Raw genomic sequence first — 27,737 nt, 5'->3', positions numbered from 1 at the left:
CAAGCATCTTGAATCCCACAGTCTTCTATCTGACCATCAATATGGCTTTCATAAGGCAAGATCTACTGGTGATATCCTTTCTTACATTACAAATGTCTGGGCCTTTTCTCTGAGGGTCTTTAGGGACTCCTTTGTTGTTGGCCTTAATATCTCAAAAGCCTTTGACAGAGTTTTGCATCGGGGTCTGATATTCAATCTTCCCTCTTTCGGCTTTCCTCGTTCACTCTGCTCTCTCATATCTAGCTTTCTCTCCATCCGCTCTATCTCTATAATCGTTGATGGTTCAACATTCCTTCCCTATCAACAGTGGTGTCCCTTAGGGTTCTGGCCTGTCTCCAACACTCTTCCTTCTTTTTATCAATGACCTTTCTTCTACTAATAACCAAATGCACTTTTTTGCCGATGACTCAACGTTACATTCCTCCATGGTTTTCCCATCTGCTCCATCTTCCCTCACTCGATCTACATCTCGTTTGATCATAGCCACCTCTTTAAATTCGGATTTTGACAAGATTTCCCAGTGGGGCAAATGCAATCAAGTTAAGTTTAATGCTTCTAAAGCTTAATTTCTTCACATCTCTCTCTCTCTCTCTAAAACTCCTCTTAACTCTCCAATCTCCTTTGAAAGCTCCACAATTACACCATGTGATACAATAAGCCTACTAGGTATTACCCTAACAAATTTATCCTGGAATCCACACATTACCCAAATAGCTAAGTCTGCCTCGAAGAAACTGGGAGTCCTGTTCAGAAGTCAAAGATTCTTCTCCTCTCAACAGTTGCTTCATCTATTTAAAGGATTGATTCGTCCTTGTATAGAGTATTGCTCTCACATCTGGGGAGGTTCTAGCTCCACGTACTTACTGGACAGAATTCAATCCAAAGTAATCCGACTTATCAACTCTCCCAATCTGACCTCAAAACTTGACCCGCTCGAATTGCGCCACAAAGTTGGGTCTCTTTCTCTTTTCTACAGATATTACTTTGGTTTCTGCTCCCAAGAACTTGCTGCTTGTGTACCTCCACCATTAGCGAGACCACGGAATACTCGACAAGTTACTACATTGCATGATTATTGTGTGACCATTGCCAACTCAAGGGTGGGCCATTATGATGTTTGTTTCTTCACCACCACTGCCAAACTCTGGAACTCTTTACCTTCTCATGTCTTTCCAAACACTTACGACCTTCCCCTTTTCAAAAACCAGATTTTTTTTACTTTCTCAAAAGCTCAGACTATTCTCTTTCTTCACGTTTATATCATTGCAGCTCTTTTATTTAGGCCTGGCCTCTGAGGATTATATAGTCCGCGTCTGGAGCCTTTAACATAAAAAAAAGAAGAAGAAGAATCTCTCCAGCAAGAGATGGGGGAACCCACCCACTGTTTGCAACGATCCGATGAAGGTCATTCTCCATGTAGTAAGACCTGCATGAAGCGAGCGAATCCACACGTGCCGGTGCAACCGACTCAGCATACAGCGCGTACAGCGAACAGGAAGAACGCAACCACAAGGCCCTAGTAGATGCCTTCGACGAAACATCTTGGGTTAGCTCGTTCACCAGGCAGCCACGAAGTGCCGCCGGGCTCGCCTTTCTCAACGCATAACCCCCAGGCAGTCTGTATTTTCTCCAGGAAGTTCGTAAGCTTGATGAGCACGTCCAAATTTTTCTTTGAGAAGTCCAGAACAGTGAGCGGTGTTGTCATCACAGATTTAAAGTCTGACATGGTCTTGACCTTTTTTAGCCTGCCCTTGGAAACCTATAGAAAAGAAATGGCCTCCAGCTCCTGGAGTGCTATCTGAAGCATAGATTTTCCTTCATGTAGAGACTCAATCTGCTGCTCCAGTTTATCTCTGCTTCCCAAGAAGAGAAAACTTCTCAATGTTCCTCTTGTTAATTTAACTCTTCATCAGATCCATAAGATTCATTTACAAATTGGCACACTGCCATTCACTTCTCCTCCAACATGTCCTCAGTATCTCTGCCCGAGTTCTCTATTTGCTCCATCTTGCTGAAACTCTAAAGCTGTAGTTTGGATGCAATGCTCTGCATTACCTGAGGATACTTTGCAACCAAAACACCCTCAAGTTCAGCATGAGCAGTTTCCACACCAACAACTTTGTGGTCCTGATGTTCTTCACCCATGCATATGATGCACATCAAGATCCCATCATCCTTAGGATTGTTTCGAGTCGAGTAGGATTGGCTTTCCGTGCTCAATGCATCTTAGTTCCTCAATCTTCACTTCAGGATCTACCAGTTTGTGCCCTTTCTGTTGGAGGCTTCAGGTGTTGCTCACAGAAGAGGATCTCACAAGGTACACACCTCTTGGCTGCCTCTCTCTTACAAACCTCAGTGTCTCTGTGCCCCCTGGATTTCACTCACACCATGTTCTGCACCTCGAACCTCAACCCCCAATCCAACCTTACTCTTTTTCAACTTTATATTTTCCACTAAGTGGGCCATGATCACATTCTTATTGAGTTTTGTTTTTTTGTGGAAAAACCTCACGGCAATTTGGACAAACACAACCTGTGTCTTCTCTCCCATGATGTCTCTATACACGCACGACAAAACGAGTGGTCGCATGGCAAAGCAATGGGCTCTTTGTAGAGTTCGTAGCACACTGGGCACGTGAGTTCATCCACACGATATCCATTATCAGAAGGAGAAAAAGAAGCCATCGCCTTGGGGTCAGAGAAGAGTGTGAATCGTTCAAATTGAAACCTCCTGCCGATGAAATTTGAGGTTTAGCAGTATTTTGGCTCTTTGGCAAATTGTACGGAATCTCATCCCAAGCACGCATGGAGTAAGGTATTGTTTTACCCTGTCTGGCAGTCAAACAAAATTGTAGGGTAAGGAGCCAAAGTCTCCTAAAAAAAACACCCATCTGGTTTGGACCGTTTCAAGTCATACCAAAGACTTTAAAAATGGTATGTGCTGCTTCCTTGCTTAAAAAGGATAGAGCACGGACGTCGGACAATCCCCATCAGGTGGCATCCTTGGGGAGGAGGAAATTCCTCTTGAGAAATGCCCCGCTGAGTACTGAGAAAAGCGGCACCATTGTTATGACGTCGCTGGTACCCAAAGTATCCCGAGAAGTGACAGCAATTCCCCCCAAGGGGGGGGGGGGGGGGGGGAGGAGGAGGAGGAGGAGGAGGCATGTCCTTATTCTGAAGACTGTGGAGTAAGGTGTTCCATGAACTCAAGTTTTGTTTGTGGGAAGTCTCATTGCACGGATTTATTTAAATACCGTTAACTCACTTCACTTGTGATCACCGTGATGCTTATGTCTTATTGATCTTCGCAGCTATCGAGGGTTGGATCTTGTTCATCACGGGTGTGCACGAAGAGGCCCAAGAGGACAACATCCATGATAAATTTGCTGAGTTTGGAGAAATTAAGAACGTCCATCTAAACCTCGATCGCCGTACAGGTTATCTCAAGGTGATCCGTGCAGGTGTTTATTCTAGCATTGTGAATTGTACATTTGTATTGATAAAGTCCTCCAAGTTTCTTGTTTTAGGAAGGTGAGCAAGTAATTCCTGCAATGCTTGCATGTATGGAGAGACTACTTGCTTTGATCCACCATTTTCACAGCAGAGTCCAGGCTCGCGAACAAGGAGTGGATACATTATTACCGCCCACTCTAATCCCTCACTAAATTACTCAAAGTTCAACTGTCAACCAGAACTTGTGGCGAGAGTATTTTAGTACCTTAATTTGTGTGAAGCTTCTCGAACCATCGATGCATTCTTCCAGTAACCCCATCCTTAAATCCCCAAAATTCAGGCTCAGTGCACACCTTCACTCATTTGTTCCTCTTTTCTTCCATCTGTGGAATTGCCCTCCTGGAGTTATGTCCCACTCTTCCCCCCCAGGCCTTCAATAAGGTGGTGCACTACCATCTCAAATATGGCAATCCTAAATCTCTACCCTTGAACATTTCTACCCCCATTAACCTCACCGAACTCATCCTCCCTCTCTCTCCTCCCCTCTCTCTCCCTCTCACCATTTCCTTGTTTGTTGCACGTGCTTTTGCACAGTCGGTTCATTACCGTTTTACTCTCCTCGCTCTTCCTGAGATTACATTAAGATTTTTTTTTTTTTTTTTTAACCGTGAAGTGATCGATGCAAACATGCAGATGCATGGTAATGCTCGTCCTCACAATTCGTTATCACTGCGACTTTAGGGATGGGTTGTGAAGTTGCAAATCAGCCCAATATAGTCCAGATTTGTTACCTCATGTTTATCTTTTTTGGATCACTCCAGAACACCGAGATGACATTATTTATGTATGATGATGTCAAAGTACGTCCTGAATTAGCTGCGTACCTGTTCCAAATATTGACAGACAACATAAATGCACAACTACATCGATGGGACATGTACACGTTAGGGTGGTCCAAAAAAAACCAAAGGAACAGATTTCCTTTTTCCACAAGGTTATTTTTATTCCTTTATACGTAAATGAAAAAAAACGAAAAAAACAACCTTTAGAGGCCATTTTTCCCCGCAAAGCGGGGGTTGGCCTTTTTTGGGCACCGTGGTTGTTGTTTTTGTTGGTCCCCTTTTTGAAGCAATGTTTTACGGCCGGATGCCCTTCCTGCCGCCATCCCTGTTTTTGTCGCCTTTTACGACAAACAGGGAATTACCAGTGAACTGGTACTCAATTAGCCGACCTCGGAAGGATGACAGGCTGAATCAACCCCCCTGGCGTTAATTCAGCGATCGACCGGGATTCGAACCCAGGATCCTCGGATCCTAAGCTGGCACCCTAGCCGCTAAACCAACACCAGGTTTATACGTAAATGAAAAGCACACGAAATTATTTTCACAAAAAACAATATTTTGGGGTTGCCCCATGTTGCACTCATAAATCAGAGGTCCCACGTAGCTTAAAACTATCATTCGCTTGAAAAACTATGATAGAGCTGCCTTTGATGGAGTGGAGCTTTTTTCTGTGATTTGCCACCAGTTGAAGGAACCGTTTCTGTTCTTTGTCTTTCGTCAGTGTCTCGTACTTTTGGATCAGGTTGATGCCCCATTCCAAATTCTTCCTTCTTCAACTTCTTCTTCTTCTTCCTTGTGACCGTATCATTTACTACTTTCATCCGAGAGGACCGATCCCGATGTTTGTTGAAAAAAGTATCATCAGTTCACTGTCCGGGGTGTTTCTTTAGAAAAGTTTGAGATTTCGCTTTTCCCCTTCCATCATGACGTCAAAGAACGATCTGGTCCTTTTTGTCGGATGGTCCTCCAAATTCAGGTTTGCCACTTCATTTGTGATCTCGAGACGTTGAGGAAGGCCGGGTAACTGAGAACATTGTAGGTTCTGGACCATCCTTTTTTTTTTTTGTTCACTGTCTGAGTGAACAGTCACTCAGACAGTGCACCTGCTTTTCGATGCTGCGCACCTTCGACAGGTCACTGTCGTCGAAAAAGGCGAGTGCAACTCTGTCCTCTGAGAGAAACCAAAGATGTCTGCAAAAGACCGCGGAAGCTTTGCTGGCCAAAATATATATATATTTTTTTGTATACAGAGTCGAGGCTCGTGAAAGAGCTAACATTTATCAAACAAACAAATCAAACAAACAAGTAAACAAAGTATATAAAAGTGGGAGCGGTTGACAAGATGGGGAGAGAAGGGGAGGAAGCACAACATTTGAGGGCAGGGACATCGGGAGATGTGTGGGAGGCAGAGGGCCTGGGGGGAGGCAGGATAGGTATAAAACGCAAGGACACCAAGGACTTCCAGGAAAGAAGACAAAAGTCACCTCAAAAAAGTGGATTTGGGGTGAAATTAGTGGGGGTAGAAAAGATCAAGGTTTTCGATTGGGGAAGATTAGAGATGGTGGTGGACAGCCGTTTTAAAGACCTGGAGGGAGGAGTGGGATTGAAGAGAGTGAGGGAGTTTGTTCCAGAGGCGGGAGAAAAGAGGAATGAAGGAGTGAAGGTGAGAAGAGAGTCTTGATTTTGGCAATTTAACCATAAGAGGGTTGCAGGCAGATCTTGTGCGACCTGCAGGAATATTTGGGGGACAGAGCCCAGAGAGAGCTGGGGGAGCAAAGCCGGAGAGGAGTCGGTAGAAGACGGAAAGACCACCAACCTGCCTGCGGTGAGTAAGTGAAAGGCCCTCGGAGATAGCGTCATCGTGGGAGATTCCAATGATTCTGAACGCTTTGGTTTCAACAGCGTGAAGACGAGCTAGGTTTGAGGCAGGAGCACCAGCCCAGAGGGGAGAGCAGTATTCCATTGAGCTGCGGATGAAAGCCTTGTATGTGGTGAGGAGCTCAGGTGTGCCAAGGAAGGAAGGACTTCGCACGACGGAGGATGCCCAGTCGGCGACTGGCTTTGGAGGCCAGCTTGGAAATGTGGTTTTCCCAGGAAAGATCATGGCAGATAGTGAGACCCAAAAGCTTGAGTGACAGAACTTCTTGGAGAGGATTATTCAGAAAGTAGATGGGAGGGTTGTCCAGTCGGTCTTTTCGGAGAGACATCGTAAGAGTGTGAGATTTGTCAAGATTGAAAGAAATGTTCCACTTGTTTGCCCAGTCTGATTTTGTCCAGGTCTGCAGAGAGTGAGGAGGGATGAGGAATGGAGCGGCAGAGAGTGGAGTCATCAGCAAAGAGATAGAGAGGATTTTCAAGAGAGTCAGAGAGATCATTGATGAAGACCAGAAAAAGCACAGGGCCCAGAACACTGCCTTGGGGAACTCCAGCCTGAACAGGGAGAGGAGATGAGAGAAACCCATTCAGGGCCACACGTTGACTACGACGAGAGAGGAAGTCCGCCAGCCTTGCGTGGAGATTTCCATGGATACCAAAGGAGGAGAGTTTGGTGAGCAGAGCGGGGTGCCAGACCGTATCGAAGGCACGTGATATGTCGAGGGAGACAGCTCTAATTTCCTGTTTGGCATTGAGGACCTCCATCCATTGTTGAGACAGCAGAAGCAGCATGTCCAGAGTAGAGTGACCTGGTCTGAAACCAAATTGATGATCAGAGATCAAGCCATTGGAGAAGAGGAAAGATTTCATATCCGAAGCAATGATGGATTCCATGACTTTGCTGATAATTGGGAGAAGGCTGATTGGTCTGTAGTTGCTAGGATCTGTTTTTGCACCTTTTTTGTGCAAAGCGGTGATGTTGGCTGATTTCCAAGCAGATGGCAGTTGACCTTGAGCAAAAGAGAGGGTGAAGAGAACAGAGAGAGGGAGTGAAAGAGCGGAAGAACAGGATTTTAGGACCCGTGGGCTGATGCCGTCAGGTCCAGTTGCAGAATCAGAATCAGAGTCGAGGGTTGACAAACTTTTCCACCTTGTCAGGAGGAAAGGACACGGAGTCCAGGAGCAGCTGGGTACGGTGGGTACAGAGAGGGATGGGTTTGGGACACAAGATTTAGAGGCAAACACAGAGTTGAGGCATTCAGCTTTTTCACGTGCGGAGTCAGCTGTGTAGCCGTTTGAGGTAAGGGAGGGGATGGAGGGGGAACAAACACCAGAAACAGATTTGACCAGACGCCACCAGGATTTGGAAGAGGGAGACAGATAGAGTTCGGTCTTGAGAACGGAGAGATATTGTTTCCTGGCTCTCCTGAGGGTGGACACACACTTGTTTCGGGCTTTGTAAAAGGAAATGAGATTTCCTTCCGTTGGATTTGCTTTCCAGGAGACGAAGGCAAGTTGTTTCTGGGCAACAGCCTCACCACAAGATTCCGTGTACCATGGACAGGAGGAAGGCTATGACAACTGAAGACGAGATGGGATAAATCTGTGCATGAGAGCAATTTACTTTGGAAGAATTCACCAGGATGAGTTGATGTCGAGGTGGTAGAGATGGGAGACCAGTCCAGATGATTGATGGCTGCTTGAAGACCGTGCCAGTTGGCCTGAGTGAAATGCCAGACTCGTTGACGCTGAGGAGGCTCCCTGAGAATGGTCAGAGAGATGTCCACTTTAACAAGCACATGATCAGATGATCCGATTGGAGCAGAAGAGCAGCAGACATTTTCAGGGAAGTTAGTCATAACCAAGTCCAGAAGAGAAGATGCTCCTTTGACTGAGATCCGGGTCGGGAAATTGACAGATTGTGTCAGTCCCAGTGAGTCGCAGAAGTCCTTTGCTGAGGAGCCATGGCTGGTGAGAGAGGTACCCACACCCAGCCAACTGGCATGGTGACAATTGAAATCGCCACATATGAGGAAGAGAGAGTTAGGATGAGTAGACAGAAGTTGGTCCATATTATCAGACAGCGAGATGTTGATGGAGTCATCACTGTTTGGTGGACGGTACAACACACATGAATAAAAGGTGGGAGCGAAGGGGAAGCCGTAGCCAGAGGTATTCCTGGGGGTGAGGTGGAGAGAGTGCAGTGCAGGGCGAGTGAGGAAGAGAGTTTTTGATAAAGATAGCAACCCCACCTCCAGGACGAGGCCCAGGTCTATCATACCGGAGGAGGGAGTAACCCGGGAGAGATACTAAGGAATCAGAGACATCATGAAGGAGGAAAGTTTCTGTTCAGCAGATCACGTCTGGTTTGACAGAAGCAACCTGTATGGAGAGATCAGTTGAGTTTGAATGAAGGCCCCGGATGTTTGAAGTCCATACCGTTAATGAAGAGGAAGGGGGAGCATCGGATACAGAACAGGGGGGAGGAGGGGTAGGGTAAGAGGTGGAAGAGGTAGGGAGAGCTGTTGAAGGTGTGTCAGAGATTTCAGAATAGCTCGGAGAAAGGGAAGGATGGGGCGGTCAAAAGGTTTGATGGTGATTGGGTGAGGCACAATGAGGTGTTATTTGAGGAGGAGGAAGAGCGAGGGAGATGGAGGTGAGAGTTGGAAGAGGGAAGAGGTGGGGAGGGTGCTTTGAGGAGGGGGGGTGAGGGGGGAAATTGAGAAGAAATGAGGGTGGGGAGATTTGAAGGGGAGGGGCGAGTGGGGAGTTTAGGAGGGAAGGGACAAGGGGAGGGATTTGAAAGGGATGGGATATGGGGGAGATTTGGAGGGGAGGGGTGAGGGGGGAGTCAAGGAGGGGAGGGGCGAGGGGGAGTCTTGGAGGGGTGTGGGGGGAGTTTAGGAGAGAAGGGGAAAGGGGGGAGATTTGAAAGGGATGGGTGATGGGGAGGATTAGGAGGGGAGTGGCAAGGGGGAAGATTTGGAGGGGAGGGGTGATGGGGAAGATTTGGATGGGAGGGGTTATGGGGAAGATTTGGAGGGGAGGGGTGAGATTGGATTTTAGAAAATGTACGATTAATGGGAAACGAACATTTATTGCAAAATGAGTTTCTTGTGACCTTCGAGTCAAAAATACGTTTTAGGACGCTGGATGGAGTGCAGGAGAGTTTAAGGAATGTAGAAAAGAGGCACTGAAAGAGATGGAATTTTTTTTTGGGATGGATAGATTTGGTGAGCAAGTCGAAAGCAACCTTTTAAAGAAGAAGAAGAAAAAGGTGTTATAATATATGACGGAATACAGAACTTGAGGGGAAAGTGTAAACATTATAAGGTTAATAACAGTGAACGTTAACAGTGAACACTAAAAAAAAAAAAACCACCTTTCGAGGCCATTTTTCCCCGCAAGCGGGGGTTGGCCTTTTTCGGGAACCGTGGTTGTTGTTGTTTTTCGGTCCCCTTTTTGAAGCAATGTTTTACGGCCGGATGCCCTTCCTGACGCCAACCCTTTTTGCCGCCTTCAACGACAAACAGGGAATTACCAGTGAACTGGTACTCAATTTGTGACAGTGAACAGTGAGATTGACGCTAGTGAGAACAGTGAGATGAACAACAGTGAACACTAATAACTGTTATTACACCCTGGTGTTGGGCTAGCGGCTAGGGTGCCAGCTTAGGATCCAAGGATCCTGGGTTCGAATCCTGGTCGATCGCTGAATTAACGCCAGGGGGTTGACTCAGCCTGTCATCCTTCCGAGGTCGGCTAATTGAGTACCAGTTCACTGGTAATTCCCTGCTTGTCGTAAAAGGAAACAAACAGGGTTGGCGGCAGGAAGGGCATCCGGCCGTAAAACTGCTTCAAAAAGGGGACCAAAAAACAACAACAACCACGGTCCCCGAAAAGGCCAACCCCTGCTTTGCGGGGAAAAATGGCCTCTAAACGGTGTTTTTTTTTACAGTAACAGTAATAACAGTGAACGTCGTTCGAAGAACGAACGAACGAATAAACGAATGAGAACAGAGAAGGAAATGTATTTTTTGGTTTGTTTTTTTTAGTTGAATTTAAACAAGAAAGTAGGCTATGGGGTGAAAAGACTGGGAAAAGCAGAGAACTAAAGTTATTGGAGCACAAACGACGGACTGCTGAGAGGAAAACAAAGCCTCAAGGTTGTACACTGTACAAGGCACGATTTAACACGATTTTCTATACAGGTATGAAAGATTTGCACCGAAAATCTTCCTCGGGACACATGATACGTACAACACCATAAAATAAATAAAGTTATCGTTTTTAAATACAGTTATATATAAAGTTTTTTTTTGTTTGTTTTTTTTTTTTTAAATAACGAAAATACAAATGGGAACAATTACTTAACTTCGATTTCGATGGAGAGCTGCGAATAAACGAAAACCTCGCCGGCAAGACCGGAAGCGTCTGACAGAAGTTGAATGTCTTTGCAGGGGGCTCAAATTCCAAGGGGCGCTTCGCTTCGTTCCACTGCATGATGTAAACGAGAGTCACGAACAGAGCCAAATCGGTTATGCTCCTGGCTTCTCGTGGTGTCAGCTTGAATTGAGCTTGGAAAAAGTGTATCTTCAATGCATAAATCCCTTTCCCCATCCATCATGTGTCGTGTGCTGGTCCAGGAGTTCAAAATGAATGGTTTCCACTTCCTCCACCAAGGAATGAGAGAGAGAGAGAGGCGCAAAAATTATTGATTAAATTTTTAGTATGGGGCGACTTCGAAATATTCACCAATCAAGCTCAAATTTCACACACAAGTAAATCAACCCTAGTGGACAAAATAACATGTGGGGAAACGATTCGAATAACTTTTTTTTTGGATAACCTGTATCGGGGGAAACCTTAAATTGAAAGTTTCATAATCCACTTCCTTGTACTTGTTTTTTCTTTGAGAATTAAAAAGTTGATGGTCTACAAGAGTAGTTGTAGGTAGCCAAGGACAGGGCCAAAGTTCATCACTGGTACTATGCCTATTATGTTTGTGCAATGACATTTTATGGTTGATCATTGTGAGGCAGTAGGTGAAGACGTCAATGTTGAATTGTAAAAGGTGTCTTGTGTGGACTGATTAGTTTTGGGTGAGTGTCAAACACTGTTTTTCACAATTATGACAACTATGATATACACAGTGGGCTCTGAGATGTTTGTAACCTGCCTGGCTGAATTACTGCATGCTCCCTCAGGGTTACGCCCTGCTTGAATACGAGACCTTTAAGGAGGCGCAAGCAGCAATGGATGCTTTAAACGGCACTGACCTCCTGGGACAGAAGATCAGCGTGGACTGGGCGTTTGTACGTGGCCCACCGAAGCATCACAGGAGGAGGTGGGCATTACAGTGGATGAATGGGCTGATCATCAGCAATGTCCTGATATGCTCACTCACTCCTCCCCCTCCTTTGCCACCCACTCTCTTCCATTCCCCCTCTCTCTTCCGCTTTTGCTCCGCACTTTCTATTTCTTTCTCCCACCAGGGGCGGGCGAAGACGCAGTCGCAGCCCAGACAGGCGGCGGCGTTAGCTGCAAGCAGTTACAGGCTGACTTGTACATCTGCCCCTTACATTCAGCACATTTACAACAGCTATTTCCTTAGAGGCATTCATATTTTGTGGCTGTTCAATTTGTTGTTTCGGTGTTTCATCTTCTGTGTTTAAAAACTTAACTTTTTGGTTTTTATTTTTGGGAGTCATGTTTGAAATGCTGACAAATTGTATTTCATTGTTTTTATGGTGTTGGTGAAATGTTTTCTCATCATTGGAAGGTCTCAGGAATGGTTCTCAAATGATGGATTGAAAGTTCATTTCCTCAACACCATGTCTTAGTTGGGGTGGTGGCCATGTTGCTTTTCCCTCATTAAAACAATCATTGTTTTGGATACCTTTTGGTTTTTAAATGTTTTAAAAAAATTAATCGATTTTTTTTGTTCATGTTTTGCAAAATAATCGAGTTTTGTTCATTAATTTTTGTTTGTCTGCTTCCCCTTGTTCATGCTTTGACTTTGTTTACAAATAGATTGGTTTTGAAGGACATCCATCGGAAAGGGGGGAAGGGGTGTGTGTGTGTGGGGAATCACCATCTCTACTGCCAGAGTTCTCCACTCTCCCACTTTCATTTCAGGAAGTCAAATTGTGACACAGCTCATCTGCCTTTTGATTTGGTAGAAGACATGAACTCAAATAAAACTCGCACCCAAGTACAAATCGTGCATTTTGAAATGATTTTAATGAGGATAAAATATTTCATAAATGGAAGAAATAAACTTTACTTCTGTTACGAGACGTGCCAGTCGCACCTGTTGTACTTGTTTTGAACCAGTAGTAGAGACTGGCTACAGCCTGGTGAGCACATCTGCGGCAGGAACTCATTTTTTAGCCTGAGGGGTGGTTGCTTTTCGAGAAACTGTTTTGTTTGTGTTGCTGTATTTCTGTTTGTCTTTTCTGCAAAGCAAAACGAAAAATAAACGAGACATTAATCCACCAATAAAGGGCAAAATGCTTGGATTTCATAAGAAGAAGATACTGCCTCTGCCGTTTGGCAATTAATCTACCAACTTGCACTGTGCCGAGCTCTGCACATTTGGAATGAATGTTGCTATTGGTGGGCTCATGAATTTTAGGTTTAAATCAATTTTAAATAAATAAAACCAAGTATGGAGGATAGAGGAAGGGTGATGTTTGAGGCAGGAAAGCAGGCATTATGCTCCTAATGTACAGCGGCCTGCAAAGTATTCACCCGCTATCAATGGCACAACAACAACAACATGCATTTTAAGGCCATTTTCCCTGCAAGAGCGGTGTATCAATGGCACATTTCGGTAAATTACCAATTATGTAGAACATGTTTCCAAATGAACTTCTTTATTCATATCTGAAGAGATCAAGCTAAACATTGTTACAGTTGAAGGTTACATGCTAAGAATACCGACAAAAAACAAGTACAAATCAAAATTCACTGGTTGCAAATGTATTCAGCCCCTTCGGTCAGTACTTGGTGGAAGCACCTTTTGCAGCAATGACTGTCATGAGTATTTTGGGGGTAGTTCGTCTCTCCCACCTTTGCACAGTGAGATGGTGAAATATTTGCCTCTTCTTTACATGAAAATTGCTCTAGTTCTGCCAAGTTTGATGGGGATCGTCAATGGACTGCAATCTTCAGGTATCTCCATAAATGTTCAATTGGATTCAAGTCAGGACTTTAACGAAGCCACTCAAGAACACTTAGTCACGTGAAAAAGTAAGTACACCCCATGTAAAGTTTTGACTTTTTCAACATACAGCTATTTGATCTTCATTTCAACAATATTGATAGATAAAGGTGATATAATATAACAAATATCATGAAACATTTACATTTTGTAGTCCATTGTATAATTTAAATAAACATAAATGCAAATTTCACATGTGGAAAAAGTAAGTACACCCCTACATTTATCACTACTTCAAATACCTAAAATTAGAATCAGGTGCACCAGCTCAGGTGCAAATGATAAGAACATCGTTAGAGAGGATCTTGGAGGAACCTGTCTTATTTAAACCTCAGACATTTCATTTGGTTTGCTCTTTGTTGTTGAAGTGTGCAGCTTAGACCATGCTTAGATCAAAAGAGCTCTCTGAAGCCTTCAGAAAGAAGGTTATAGATGCCTAGAAGTCTGGGAAGGGATTTAAAAAGATCTCCAAACAATGTGAAACCAATCATTCGACTGTCCGGAAAATCATCTACAAGTGGAGAAGATTCCAAACAACTGCCAACTTGTTCAGGCCAGGCCGCCCCAGCAAGTTCAGCCCGAGAGCAGACCGCAAGATGCTGAAAGAAGTCTCGAAGAACCCCAGAATGTCATCACGAGACCTACAGGTAGCTCTTGCCACTGTTGATGTCAAAGTACATGAGTCTACCATTAGAAAGAGGCTGCACAAATTTGATTGACATCAGAGGTGTGCCAGGAGGAAACCTTTGCTGTCCAGAAAGATCAGGGCAAGACTAAAGTTTGCCAATGAACACCTAGGCAAAGACCAGCACTTCTGGAACAATGTGCTCTGGACAGATGAGTCAAAGGTAGAGCTATTTGGCCACAGTACCAGAAGACATGTTTGGCGAAAACCAAAGACAGCATTTGACCACAAGAACCTGATACCAACTGGAAAGCATGGTGGTGGAAATATTATGGTTTGGGGCAGCTTTGCTGCATCAGGGCCTGCACAGTTCACCATCATAGAATCCACTATGAATTCTTCATTGTACCAGAGGGTGCTTGAGGATAATGTGAGGCCATCTGTCGGAAAGTTGAAGCTCACCCGAAGGTGGACCTTGCAACATGGCAATGACCCCTAAACATACCAGTAAATCCACCAAGGAATGGGTGAAAAGAAAGAAATGGAGGGTTCTGGAATGGCCAAGTCAAAGCCCGGATCTAAATCCGATCGAGATGTTGTGGGGGGATTTGAAACGAGCTGTGCATGCAAGAAACCCCTCAAACATCGCACAGCTGAAAGAATTCTGCATGGAGGAGTGGGCAAAAATTTCTCCCAGTCGATGTCAGAGACTGGTAGACAGTTATAAGAAACGCCTACTTGAGGTTGTTTCTGCCAAAGGGGGCAATACCACCTATTAGAGCCAAGGGTGTAATTACTTTTTCCACATGCAAAATTTGCATTTATGTTTATTTAAATTATACAATGGACCACAAAATGTGAATGTTTCATGACATTTGTTATATTATATCACCTTTATCTATCAATATTGTTGAAATGAAGATCAAATAGCTGTATGTTGAAATATGTTGAAAAAGTCAAAACTTTACGTGGGGTGTACTTACTTTTCACGTGACTGTATTTTCTTATTATTCAGCCACTCCAGTGTGGCTTTAGCTTTGTGCTTCGGATCATTGTCCTGCTGAAATGTGAATCTCTTACCCAGTTTCAGATTCATGGCTGACAAGTAGGTTTTCATGAAGAATTATCTGGTACTTTGTACCGTCCATTGTCCCTTCTGTGCTGACAAGCTTGCCAATACCTGCTGATGAAAAGCAGCCCCATAACATGATGCTGCCACCACCATGCTTGACAGTACGGATTTTGACATGACTCGGTCGGGGTTTGAACCACTCACCTCCCAGATTCAGAGAGGAAACTAACCATTACACCACCAAGGCTGGTTATACATACTGTCCTTTTATAAGGAATTAATTTATTTCAAATAAAATGCAACCTCTATCATTCTCGAAAAAACATCCATCTTGTCGATTACTCATATTCTTGGGTAAAAATGCCGGGGGCATAGAAAAGGCCCTTTTATGTCTGGTATGTGCCATGTAGCAAAGTATAGAAAAGATGGGACATTCAAAAAAAAAAAATCTCGTGTGCATGCTTAACTACCATTGTGTTCTTGAGAGGAATCAAGTAATGCTCTAGAAAAGTTCATATAAATGGCGCCAATTTGACACCTGCATGAAGAAGTAAATGTATTTTATTTGCCAGATGTGGGGCGCCCATTAATATGAACTTTTCTGGAGCATTACTTGGTTCCTCCTCACAACACAAGGGTAGTCCAGCATGCACACGAGATTTCTTGAATGCCTCTTATTTTGTATTGTTTGGCATTTTCTATAAGCGATGGAATGCCCCTTCTTTTCTATACTTTGCCACATTGCACATACCCTAATATAAAGGGGTCTTTTCTATGCCCCTGACATTTTCCCCAAGATACATTTTAAATACGAACAAAATGCATTTGATCATCGGTCAAGACTTTATTCAAGACGATATAAAAGACTTGAAAAAGTAAGGGGAAAAAAAAATATTCAACCCAGACGGGCTTTGAACCCACAATCCCCAGCTTGGGAGTCTGATGCATTATCCAGTAGGCCATTGAGCCAGTACGTTAGATTTGTGTAATAATATTTTGAAGAGTAATAACAACACAAAACAACAACATGCATTTTAAGGCCATTTTCCCTGCTAGAGCGGGGGTTAGCCTTGAAGAGTAATGAAAAGTGCGTATATATTTTTATACATTTATTTATGTGTATATATTTATATTTAAAGCAAAAACTTAGGTGGAATTGGTTTTGAAAGCCACTAACTAGACCTATTGGCCGATGTATATTATAAGTTTCATCGAGTTTCAATGTATTGTTATGTCTGGGGGTAAATCAATATCTAGAGCCAGGTAGATCTGTGTAGGTAGGTATTCGACTGTCACGATAGGGAATCTACCTGTAATAAGTTCTTCATGTTTAGTCGTTCGTCGGGATAAGATGTATGATTGTGAATCTACCAGGAGATTCGGGTGATAGTTAGGGAATAATGAGTATAGCCCTTGTATGTCTCACCTGGTAATCAAACCTTTGTCCATTATGGCACTGCAGACCACATAGACACTAGTTAGGACCTTTAGTACAACACTAAGTGACACCCTCTCCCCTGACATGACTGAGGAAGAAATCGGGCTGGAACACCACCACCCTTGGCCGCCACCATTTACACCTCCGAGAGGCCTACCCACCTCGCGTAGCACGTGCGGTGACCACGGAGTCGGGAGTGGCAGTAGTGCAGTGGGCGTGCCCCTGGACGAGCCGGCGAGTCGTGGGAGGCTCTGATTGGCAGAGCAGTGCACCAATGTGACGTCATCGGCCAGAGATATTATCGAGGGTCGGACGCCATTTTCGGCAGTGCCGTTCGGAGGTGCGCTGAACCAAGTTGAATCCAGTCCGGAGAGTTGGATCGAGTGAAGAGTTGAGTGCAGAGAGAGAGCCCGAGTTGCGTTGGCAGTTTGCAGTTTGCAGTGTGCAGTTTGGCAGTGAGCAATTGAGAAGCGAGTTGGAAGGACAAGACGTGCAGACACACCTGCTTTCTCCCCGTTCCTGTCTTTTCGTGCTTCGTGTGGGGATCTACCTTGGGTGAAGCCACTGGCCTGTGTTGGGTGCCTTGGAGCTTGGTGCACGGACCTCGTGGGCAGGCGAGAGGATCGGAGCTTGGAGCAAGGCTTCGTGGGTGCATCTGGGCCGTGGTGGATAGTAGCCGAAGCCAACGACGAGACAGATAAGCCGAGCTCCGCGTGTACACGTGACATAAAAGACGTGTTTCTTTGGTATTCATATCCCCTCGTCTCGTTTTTGATATCTGGTGTGCGGGATCCCGATTTAGAATAGTTCATTACCGGCGCGTATTTTCCTGTCCTTGCTTTTCATTTAATAAATCGTTGTATTCTTTTCTGTATATACCTGAACGCAGTTTCCTGTTTGACTTTAATAGATAAGGCTGCGGGGCTCTCGTCGTTCCCCTCCATTCCGCGCGCTCAAGGGTTTTAGGTGTTGATTTTGGAATCCGCTATTGAGCTTCCGCCTCGGGAGTTAAAGCCTCGTGATCGGCTATCCGCAACTCTGGTGTTAATCGCAGTTGCGTGACAGTATAGTGAGATATAAAGCGCCAACACATTTTGGGCGGGCGGACGGACAGACACCAACTTGACTTCGAGGGTTTTCTAAATATAACAAGAATGCATAAAGAGACGTTGCTGAAATTTGGAACATATTACCTCAACATACAAAGCATTTACTTCTGAAATTTGCAGCCAATTTCGTCCAATGGAAGCTGAGAAACGTATTTTCAGTCCCCATGTAAAACCCTGGTGTTGGGCTAGCGGCTAGGGTGCCGGCTTAGGAGCTTAGGATCCTATTCTGGGTTCGAATCCCGGTCGATCGCTGAATTAACGCCAGGGGGGTTGACTCAGCCTGTCATCCTTCCGAGGTCGGCTAATTGAGTACCAGTTCACTGGTAATTCCCTGTTTGTCGTTAAAGGCGGCAAAAAGGGTTGGCGTCAGGAAGGGCATCCGGCCGTAAAACATTGTTTCAAAAAGGGGACCGAAAAACAACAACAACCACGGTTCCCGAAAAAGGCCAACCCCCGCTGTGCGGGGGAAAATGGCCTCTAAAGGTGTTTTTTTTTTTAAAATATGTAAAAGCTGCATACAGAGAAACGATCCCTTATATAAAGGGAGGGGTGCTTTGCGCCTCCCTTTGATTTAAGCTTTTTTTTGTCCATGTTCCCCCTTTTGTTCTGGAAATCCAGACCAATCTAGACGACAAGGGTGCAGTAAAACTATATACTGACCTTTTAGCCTCAAACGTACAAAATTGGGACACAATGTACAACTGGGGACTCACCGAGACATTTTGATGCGGTTACGACATCCCTGACCCCCCTCCCAGTGCGGTGTGAAGTTGCAGCTTGTCATAAAAGAGCCACATCCAAGGCATGCTTTTCCATTGGAATAAGGCTGAACAGCGGGGCCAGGGTGGCACAGGAGGGCACAAGCACACAGGTAAGGAGCACAACAGCTTTTTCAGAATGGCTTGAAAATAGCATTTCAAAATGTAAAGGGAAATTGCAAAATGGCAAATTTAAAACTGGGGGAGTAGGGAGCGGGGTGGGGTTGTGGGGGGGAGGAGGGAGTGGGTTGGGGGTGTGGGGGGGAGGAGGGAGCAGGGTGGGGGGGGGGGGGCGAGAAAACCATGATAATGGGGATAAAACATCAGGACAGATGAAAATGTGTGTACGTATAGGCAATTTCACTGCGTTTTATATTTACACTGATGTCAGGCTCATGGACGAGCTTGTACATTCATCACGAGAGGGAGGAAGGTGGCCATTAGTCAACATCGGTTTACTTTAACATTCAATAAAAGGTGCTAAGAGAATAGATACATTATAAGGTAATTGAACCAAAAATCCCAGCATTACGAGCGAAGTGCTCATATGGGAATGCTGAACTGGCTAACCCATTAACAGCAAACTAATTAACAGCAAACTAATTGCAAACTAGCAGCAAACTAATTAACAGCAAACAAGTACAAAATAAGACGAATATAACATGCAGGCTTAATAAAACACAGCTGCACAGAGGCCACACTTGCTCGAGGCACCTGCTCACGGGCGCAGAATCCACAAATCATGCGAGTAGCCTGCTCCATTTCGTGCGACTGATCTTCATTGTGGCAAATGTCACAGGGATACGCACGACCACAGCACGGGAAGCTGCCAAGGGGAAACGCCCATGAGTGAGCCTTGTGCCACAAGCCAAATCTAACGGCCACCCTCTCCCCGTGACCGAGACTCAGTCTGCTTGCCATCGGCATCGGCACATTATATATACACACACACACACACACACACACACACACACACACACACACACACACACACACACACACACACACACACACACACACACACACACACACACACACACACACACACACACACACACACACACACACACACACACACACACACACACACACACACACACACACACCTCAAAAACGTGTGCAATGCCCAAACGTGGAAACCCTCAAATCACAATTGTCCACCTTGAATGGAATTACAATGTAACTTTACAAGGATACAAGTTTGTCACCACTTTAACAACCCCACACTCATGGAGCTAACCATCTCTTTGTGAAATCTTCAACAAACGCCATATTTACCTCCACACTTAGGCCTTCACTTGTTAACTGTTCCCTTCAAGAAAAAAAAAAAACGGCTTTGAATTATCGCTCGCCCTATCCCGACCTTCCATTTCATACCCTAAATTAACCCCGGACGCTCTAACCATGACACTACCGGATGTGGTTTTAATGAAGTACCGTTCGTATTTGAACCAGGTTGCACGCACGCTGACCCATTCACATATAAAAACACAGGCAAGGTCATGGCAGAAAGCACAGCAGCAGCACACTTCCATTGTTGATTCGTATTACATGTTTTTGTGAACAATTGCTTTTGCTATTCATAATTTGCGTTTCATCAAGGTGAAAAACGCTGGGGAGCGTTGGACAGCACCAGGATGGCCGGGTCACATGGGTAAACATCTCCATGCCTGTAATAGTATGGCATTTGTACCTTATTTGTAGCCTATTGATGACTCGTCCTTTGTGGACGAATCGGGCCAGCGTGTATGCAGCCTGGTTTGAATACAAACGATGGTTAAGGGTGAGGTCTGCAGACACCTTGGTGCTTGCCTGCTCTGCCATTTCGTCATCCTTTCAGAGCACCGAGCAAAAACACGCAAGTAAAGAACCAAAGACGTGACCACCACTCACCGCAACCAGCGGAAGCTCTTCTTGTAGTGCTTGCATGTGCCGTTTTCCGGAAGAGGTTTGCCCGGCTGGAATGCTGTGCCTTTGATGTAATTTTTAGGCTTCAAGATGGCGGAGTTTGCAGTGGCTGCAGAAAAAAAAAGTTTCTTCATAAGGATATATCAGACGAGGACCCGCACTGGTTCATCCACCAAGTTCTTGAAATGCAGTCAGATTTCCCACAAATTACTCCAGATATTTTGACATTCAGGTCGTGCCAAGAATCCGTGTGTCGGATCAGGACGTGCACTACTGAGCTGTGAAAGGCACAGTGGACGCTTCTATCACAGCCATTGTTTATCCATGCATGGCTTGCATGTGAAAATGCAACATCAGGCAGTCCTTGACATGCCAGCAGGAAGTGGGTAAATTCTACACACGAATGGACAACAGGGAATGACAGACCTGTGTGTGGCGATTGAATAAAGAAACAAAACAAGTACAACAGAGTTTATAAAACACATTACCCCACACTGAGAAAAAGGACATGTATATGGTCTACTAGCGGCAAATTTGATTGGCCGTTAGGACGTTAAATGCCATAATATTTTGTCCAACTACTGCTAAACGGTAGAGTTTTGAAAGTGTCAAAAAGGAAATTTGTGTTCTACAGCGTTCAAGTATATAATTCAATTTAAATAGATTAAACATTTTAAGGGCTGTAGAAAAAAAAATCTAAGTTTATCACCGTTGATGCAGCGTCTTTTACACCACCTTGTTTAACACATTACATTCGTTCTTCGTGCCTGTTGTTTGCGTCTTTTATTACGTCCTTAAAAACAGTAAGCTTCCTGTTTGGAATTATTTTCAATTTTGTTTGACTGTCAAACAAACAGAGTAAAAATATTATCTCTCTCTCTGCACATGCACGATCGTGACAAATTCAGAGCCAAAGATTTGATAAACAATAGGTTTGTTTTCTGATTCACGTTCAAAATAAAAAAATTAATTAAAATCAAGTTGTTCGTTCATCGATCATAAACTGTCATTATCACTTCAATTAAAAAAAGGAAAGCATCGCAAAATGCAAAGCCCGTCCGTGTCCGTTTGTATTCCGACGTCTTCTTCTTCTTCCATATGCTCAAAATAACGAAAACAGTTTAAAAAAAAAATACAAATGAAAATTGATGACAATGCAGCGTTGACCTTCGAGCTCTAGTTTGTGATTGGTGAACCAATTTGGTGACCTGCAAATTCTTAAACTTTCAGGTCAATTGGAGGAAAATTGATGATTTTATGAAACATTGATCTTTTGACCAAATTATTAATTTGCCTTCTCCATATTATCATACTGATCCTAGGATCCTGGATTCGAATCCCGGTCAATCACTGAATTAACGCCAGGGGGGTTGACTCAGCCTGTACGGGGAAAAATGGCCTCTAAAGGTGGTTCATATTATCATACTAAAGCTTTGTTGAAATTTGATGACAATAGCTCAAATGGTAAAAATGTTACGACCCGGACACGGACGGACACACACACACACCTGGACACACACACACGCCTGGACGGACATACACCTGGACGGACACACACCTGGACGGACACACACCTGGACGGACACACACACACACACACACAAACACACACACACACACACACACACACACACACACACACACACACACACACACACACACACACAAAACCCCATCCCCTGCACAATTAAAGGATTGCGGAGGGGAGGCTGATAATTCAAATCGGACCCGTTTTGAAACAAGATTTGAATAGGTGAAAGTTTGATGAAACAAAAGATTGAAATAGCTAGCAAATCCATTTCCCAAAATATTTTTGGAAAAGCACCTTGCAACTCTGGCTCAAAGGTATGGAGCCGGGCTCCCTCAATAAGCACCGACAGGCGCCTATGACAATGGCGGCAGTTAAATTCCCGCTTGACACCGTAGCAGAGACCCTGGTAAAAAGGGAGTGGGGAAATTGCGTAAAAAGGGAGTGGGGAAATTGGGCTCATTCAAGTTCAAGGAACTTTGACAAGTTAAGCTCGATCATCAAGGTGATGGCATACCACAAGTGGGTGCTCGAGTGAGCAGTGCAGGCAGGTTAGAGCCAGCTGGCTAGTCTGCAGGAGCAGCTCCACAGCGCGACAAAACTGCAGGTTCAGCTTTGCCAGCACGGAATCGTGGTGATGTGCCGTGGAAAAGTGAGCCTTGGCACTGAGTTGTACGTGGCATTTACTACACTCTGCAGAACTTGCACCTTCAGCATTCACTCGTACTTCCTCTTTTGCTTTGCACCTGTGAGAGTAGATAGGTGATAGAAAGGACAGGGGAGGGTAGGGGGAAACTATCCCATTAAAAACACCTTGTCGTCGGGAAAAACCCCCCCAAAAAAACAAAAACATTCACATTTACGATTCTATTTCTTGAGAACAACAACAGGTTTTAAAAAGGCGATTAAGCTGTAAACTCCCAAACAAAGCTTCTTGACTTTGGAGTGTACAAGAGCAGACCCTTTGCAGAGAGCCAACCATTGTGATCTAGTCACCTGTTGCACTGGAGGAGGAGTGTGAGACTTTGTGCTATCAAAATCCCAGCATCTTCACCCATGGTGAGGCCCAGCAGTTTCACCTCGGTCCCCTTCCTCGTGGTCGCAGGTGTGCCGTCTCCGTCCCGAGCACCACCTACATCTCGAGACCCAGCATGATCACGACCGTGGGTAGAAATGAAGATTCATCAACTTCTAGAAAATGGCCAGCACTAGACTACTGAGATGAGACATTTTGTTCTTCCTGTTTGTTGAGAAACTAGGGAAGAATACTTGAAATATCTTCTCCGCAACAAAATTGCTCACAATCACCGTCGACCTCTCGCTTCAAACTGAAGTGTGCACTGAGAACGAAACTACGAACTTTGGAACTCTTGTAAACAAGTTCTCCAAATGGAATAATTTATTTATCTTCATCTAACAATGATTCATAAATACCTTCAATAGACTTTGTTGTTTTGTTTTTAAACCTTGCATGGAAAAGCAAATAATTGTGGCAAACATAACATGGCAAGCATACCGACTTCCTCCTCACAATCGTCGTGCTCGTATGGCGTGCTCTCTTCATCATGTGACTCGCAGTCTTCCTGCGAAGGTTCTTTCTCGATCGCTTCCTCAGCAACATCTGCTGTGGACGAGCCAGCATCTTGGGTGGGTACCAGCGGAGAACGGGGTGGAGATGTGGACTTTGTGCCAGAGAGGTCTCGGAATGGAATGAACTGAATACCGGCTCTCTCGGCGGCGAGTTCACGTTTGAGCTGCAGAGACATTACAACTTGGACAACTCAGCTCGTTCCGCTGTATTCTACCCATTTAAAACAAAGAATTTCACACACCGGCGAGTGATCCCGCAATCACACGGAACGTGTGTGCGGACCGGTGAACGGTTCTTACCAGGCGCGCACCTTCAGTGAAAAGGCGCTCCATGTTGCGATCGAGCCAACGAAGGAAAGGACGAAAGAGGAGTTCCAGCTGACCGAGGAGTTGCACAGTGGCATGCTTGGCCTGAAGCCAGTCCTGTGCAGATTTCTCCACATGCCTGCAAGCGGGATCATTACAAGTATGGCCGTCGCAAGCTTCCTTTTTGCTTTTATCCTTCGCTAGCAGCATTCACAGCAAAACGTGCCAATATGGAGCGGCCATCGTCACGCCAATAGACATTTATAAATAAGCTTCAAACTAACACCAATCATGGAATCCAGTTGACCATATTGCTACCCGTCCGTTCCAAACTCGAGACTTTAAAAAGGATCAACACCCCACTTCAAAACAGTGAAAGATAAAGTAAACTTCTTACCTTCCCATAATACTGGGAAGGTCTTGATCTTCAGGAATGGTGACTTGGAAAACCTGCAACAAAACGACTCAAACATCAAATACTTTTTGCTATTCGATAGGTAAAAGTTTGCAAATATGAAAGATTAAAGTCACCAACGGATAAGGTTAAATTTTAATAGATTGAACAAATAAATAAAACCTCCTCACCTCCAATGGGTAGTTTTCGGGAAAGCTGACCATAACATCCAAATTAATAATGTCAAATGGCTGAAATAGAAAAGATAAACATTTAAAATAAGTTAAAATAAATTTAAAAAACACTATCGACAGATTGTTACAAAGCATCATCCAACCAGAACACATGCTTCCCATGCATTTTAAAAATCCATTATATAAGGAACTTGGACACAGGCAGAAGCTATATGGTCCATTGTGCCGACACTTCGATATATATATATATATATATATAAATAATAACAATTAAAGAATTGGTTCACAAGTTCACGGGAACTTGCAGTATCTATCTATAATTCCAGTAATCTCTGTTTGTACGTTTGTTTGTCTGTGACCGCTGTTTCTCGACAACCACGGGTCCGATATACTTTTAACTTGCCAGGTATATTGCTGGGGACCCGAGGATGTGCCTTTTCAAGGTTTCATATTAATCGGACAATTACTTACCGAGCTATGTCCAAAAAACGATTCAACCAATCAGAGAGCAGCGAACTATCGCGTGTGCCGAACGTGGCGGACACACTCTGCCTCGGATGGCACATTTGAGAGCGTATTCATTTATTTCACGTTTGCAAACTATGTTGGCGTTAAACTATGTTTTAAAACTAATAAAAACGAATTTGCGATTCATTCGCTTTCCTGCGCGTTTGTGCACGCGATGGCGATTTCTTTACCAAACTCCGGAAGCCGTTCGCTTTGGACCAAACCATTTCATGTAAATAGAGGGGGGGGATATAATTTTAGATATAGATATAGTACGGGCAATGCCCTAGTCTATCTATAATTCCAGTAATCTCTGTGTGTATGTTTGTTTGTCTGTGACCGCTGTTTCTCGACAACCACGGGTCCGATATACTTTTAACTTGCCAGGTATATTTCTGGGGACCCGAGGATGTGCCTTTTCAAGGTTTCATATTAATCGGACAAGTAGTTACCGAGCTATGTCCAAAAAACGATTCAACCAATCAGAGAGCAGCGAGCTATCACGTGTGCCGAACGTGCCGAACAGACTCTGCCTCGGACGGCACATTTGAGAGCGTATTCATTTATTTCACGTTGGCAAACTATGTTGGCGTTAAACTATGTTTTAAAACTAATTAAAACTAATTTGCGATTCTTTCGCTTTCCTGCGCGTTTGTGCACGCTATGGCGATTTCTTTACCAAACTCCGCAAGCCGTTCGCTTTGGACCAAACCATTTCATGTAAATAGAGGGGGGGGATTGTCACCGTACTCGCAAGCCGTTCGCTTTGGACCAAACCATTTCATGTAAATAGAGGGGGGGGGGGGGATATAATTTTAGATATATATATAGTACGGGCATGCCCTAGTATATATAAATAATAACAATTTAAGAATTGGTTCACAAGTTCACGGGAACTTGCAGTATTGTTCAAAATACGTGAACAACCCAAAATAAGGTATCTGCACCTTCTGTGCTACAATAAACGAAAGGTCTAATCCAGGCCCTGTTCTCACTTCCCTAAGCCTATCAAATCACTATCTTCCCTCCTGTACGCAATGGCCGCAGCAGCGACATCGCACATACCCCTTTCCTACCCATGACCTTTTTAATTCTCACTGGCTCTCCTCGTTAGGAATGTTACTCATCGGCTTCTTTCATTGAGGTGGAACATCTCCCAATGTCTGCCTAACAGGCAACTTTGTGGTTGTAAATGTCAGAGGGCGATGTTGATCGAGATTAAATAACAAATAATACAAGCCTTGTTGTCACAAGTTTGTGGTCAGGTCTATAATGATCAGATATTTTGAGCAGCTGGGTGTATGACGTCACCCAGTTTATGACTCGGTGGGTCGAGTTATTATAGAATGGCATTTGGGACCAAACACCAAAAATGGGGCTTTAAGCATAAAATTTGGTTGAAAAATCAAAGTACATTTGCCCTATAATCTGGACCACTTCAGCTATGTTTAAAGGATTTCATCTTGAACGTTACAAAAGACAAATTTGAAAAGAGAATCATGATAAATTGAACAATTCACTCTTTTGTTGATGACAAAGGACTGCTATTATGGTCGAGCTTACCCAGTCAGGGTCTGTGGGGTTAACGGTGAAGCGATAGAAAGTGACCTTCCCATCATCCCTCTCCTGTTTGATCAATTTGTCTCCTGGAAAACGTTTTCCAAGCTGAGTTATCTCAGTCTCCCTCAGTTTTTCCACAGCATCACTGGTCAAACCTTCGAAAAGAAGAGGCTGCACACCCAGAGGTGGTCTTGTCATGGGAGGCCTGTACTTTCGCCCCTTCGCCATGCACTGCAAAGGCCTTCCGCAGTTCCCTCTATCCGACGCCGAACCAGCAGCTCCCACGGAAGGCACCTTTTGTTCAGCACGACGCGGAGTCGCAATTGTCCGTCGTCGTGCGTCAACAGAAACGCCAGCACCACCAAGAGGAGGTAGATCAGCATGCGGTGGGTGGGCAAAGTGACATCTATCTCCATAAAAACAACCACCAGCAAGGAAGTACTTGCAAACACGACGACGACGCGCACTCTTCCCTCGAGTTCTCAAATCGTTGCGTGCCGCAGCATCGCTCTCTGGACACGGCAGTGATGCCGGTGTTGAACCCTCATCAAAAGCTAAGGATCCTTCGGGTGGGGCAGTGCAAAGCGGTTCATAACCGGTCACTTTTGCCGCATGTGGTTGTGCATGGCGGTGAAAACCAGAATGGGATAGAGAGCAGTCAACATTGACACCAGCAGTCTCTCCTTGCTGCATTTGAGGACATGAAGAAGAGGTTTTGGCATTGACAGCAGCACTGGTGAGGTTCTCTTCAGCTTGCATACCTTTCTTTCCACCAAAAACAGAGGAAATACATTAAATATATATGTACATGTACATGTGATATTTAAATAATGTTAAAAATAAAAAATACGAGGTTAAGAAGTACACTTGACCATGTAGAACACTGGCCATTGCTTTATCACCTTCCCTCTCATCAAGGGTTTCGCCCCCTTTCAGCTCGCACCCACAATTTATACACCGCCCAAACACCACAGGCAAACATTTACCGACGAACCAGCTGAATAAGTCCGAAAAACGTGCACGAATGAGAATAAATCGAATAACCAAACTCAAAAACAGAAAGGCAAACATGACAGTCAGAGAAACAAGGAGGACAAGCAACAACAGAACAGACATTAATAAATCTGACACAAATAACTCGAAAGAACGAAATGAATAAATAATCAAGTTTGCTACTAAATAGTTTACATTTCCAAAATGCATAAATTACCGAGTCCCACTGTCAAAAATCACAATGTAACATTTACAATAGAGAGAGAAACAAGTAAAAACCGAAACAACGAGTACGAACCAACAATGTAATCGTACGTCCTGGTCCTGGTCCCCGTGTGACGTATGACGTAACACGTTTTGT

The 27,737-nt window shown here is 44.4% G+C and overlaps 2 protein-coding genes across 8 annotated transcripts in view; one reads left to right on the top strand and one right to left on the bottom strand.

Moving 5' to 3' along the window:
- The window catches only part of RBM8A (RNA binding motif protein 8A), a 21,642-nt gene extending 9,174 nt beyond the window's left edge, over positions 1–12,468 (top strand). Inside the window, exons 4-6 of the mRNA XM_068106332.2 lie at positions 3,311–3,447; positions 11,377–11,516; positions 11,665–12,468. Coding sequence (XP_067962433.1) covers positions 3,311–3,447; positions 11,377–11,516; positions 11,665–11,710 — 323 coding nt within the window. The 3' untranslated portion in view covers positions 11,711–12,468. The remainder of the gene's footprint in view (positions 1–3,310; positions 3,448–11,376; positions 11,517–11,664) is intronic.
- On the bottom strand, positions 10,719–27,737 carry LOC137420870 (uncharacterized). 7 transcript variants are annotated; one of them, XR_013622471.1, is made up of 14 exons: positions 27,675–27,737; positions 26,387–27,148; positions 24,314–24,373; positions 24,126–24,178; positions 23,723–23,867; positions 23,349–23,586; positions 22,829–22,970; positions 22,350–22,578; positions 22,130–22,238; positions 20,290–20,413; positions 19,111–19,222; positions 18,352–18,464; positions 12,483–12,627; positions 10,719–10,842 (listed from the first exon to the last, which is right to left on the bottom strand). XR_013622471.1 is itself a non-coding variant. In XM_068106329.2 (13 exons), exons 2-13 carry the CDS (start codon positions 27,140–27,142, stop codon positions 12,552–12,554), a joined length of 2,157 nt encoding a protein of 718 aa, XP_067962430.1. In that variant the 5' UTR covers positions 27,143–27,148; positions 27,675–27,737; the 3' UTR covers positions 12,394–12,551. The 7 variants fall into 7 exon arrangements, 6 of the variants coding, with proteins under 6 accessions (XP_067962430.1, XP_078628356.1, XP_078628354.1 ...); XM_068106329.2 differs by lacking the exon at positions 10,719–10,842 and having other exon boundaries at positions 12,394–12,627; XM_078772230.1 differs by lacking the exon at positions 10,719–10,842 and having other exon boundaries at positions 12,394–12,627; positions 22,829–22,964.

Source organism: Myxine glutinosa, chromosome 2 (assembly GCF_964187855.1).
Source record: "Myxine glutinosa chromosome 2, kmMyxGlut1.1, whole genome shotgun sequence".
Classification (NCBI taxonomy): Eukaryota; Metazoa; Chordata; class Myxini; order Myxiniformes; family Myxinidae; genus Myxine; species Myxine glutinosa.
This window is presented reverse-complemented; position numbering and strand designations above follow the sequence as displayed.

What these genes read in the sequence shown, in the direction of transcription:
- LOC137420870 (XM_068106329.2), bottom strand. Translation starts at nt 27,142, where the DNA reads ATGCAAGCTGAAGAGAACCTCACCAGTGCTGCTGTCAATGCCAAAACC. An exon ending in ACCCCACAGACCCTGACTGG is followed by an intron (nt 24,374 to 26,386) that starts GTAAGCTCGACC and finishes TTTCTATTTCAG; the next exon opens with CCATTTGACATTATTAATTT. An exon ending in CGATTGTGAGGAGGAAGTCG is followed by an intron (nt 22,971 to 23,348) that starts GTATGCTTGCCA and finishes CTGGGTCTCGAG; the next exon opens with ATGTAGGTGGTGCTCGGGAC.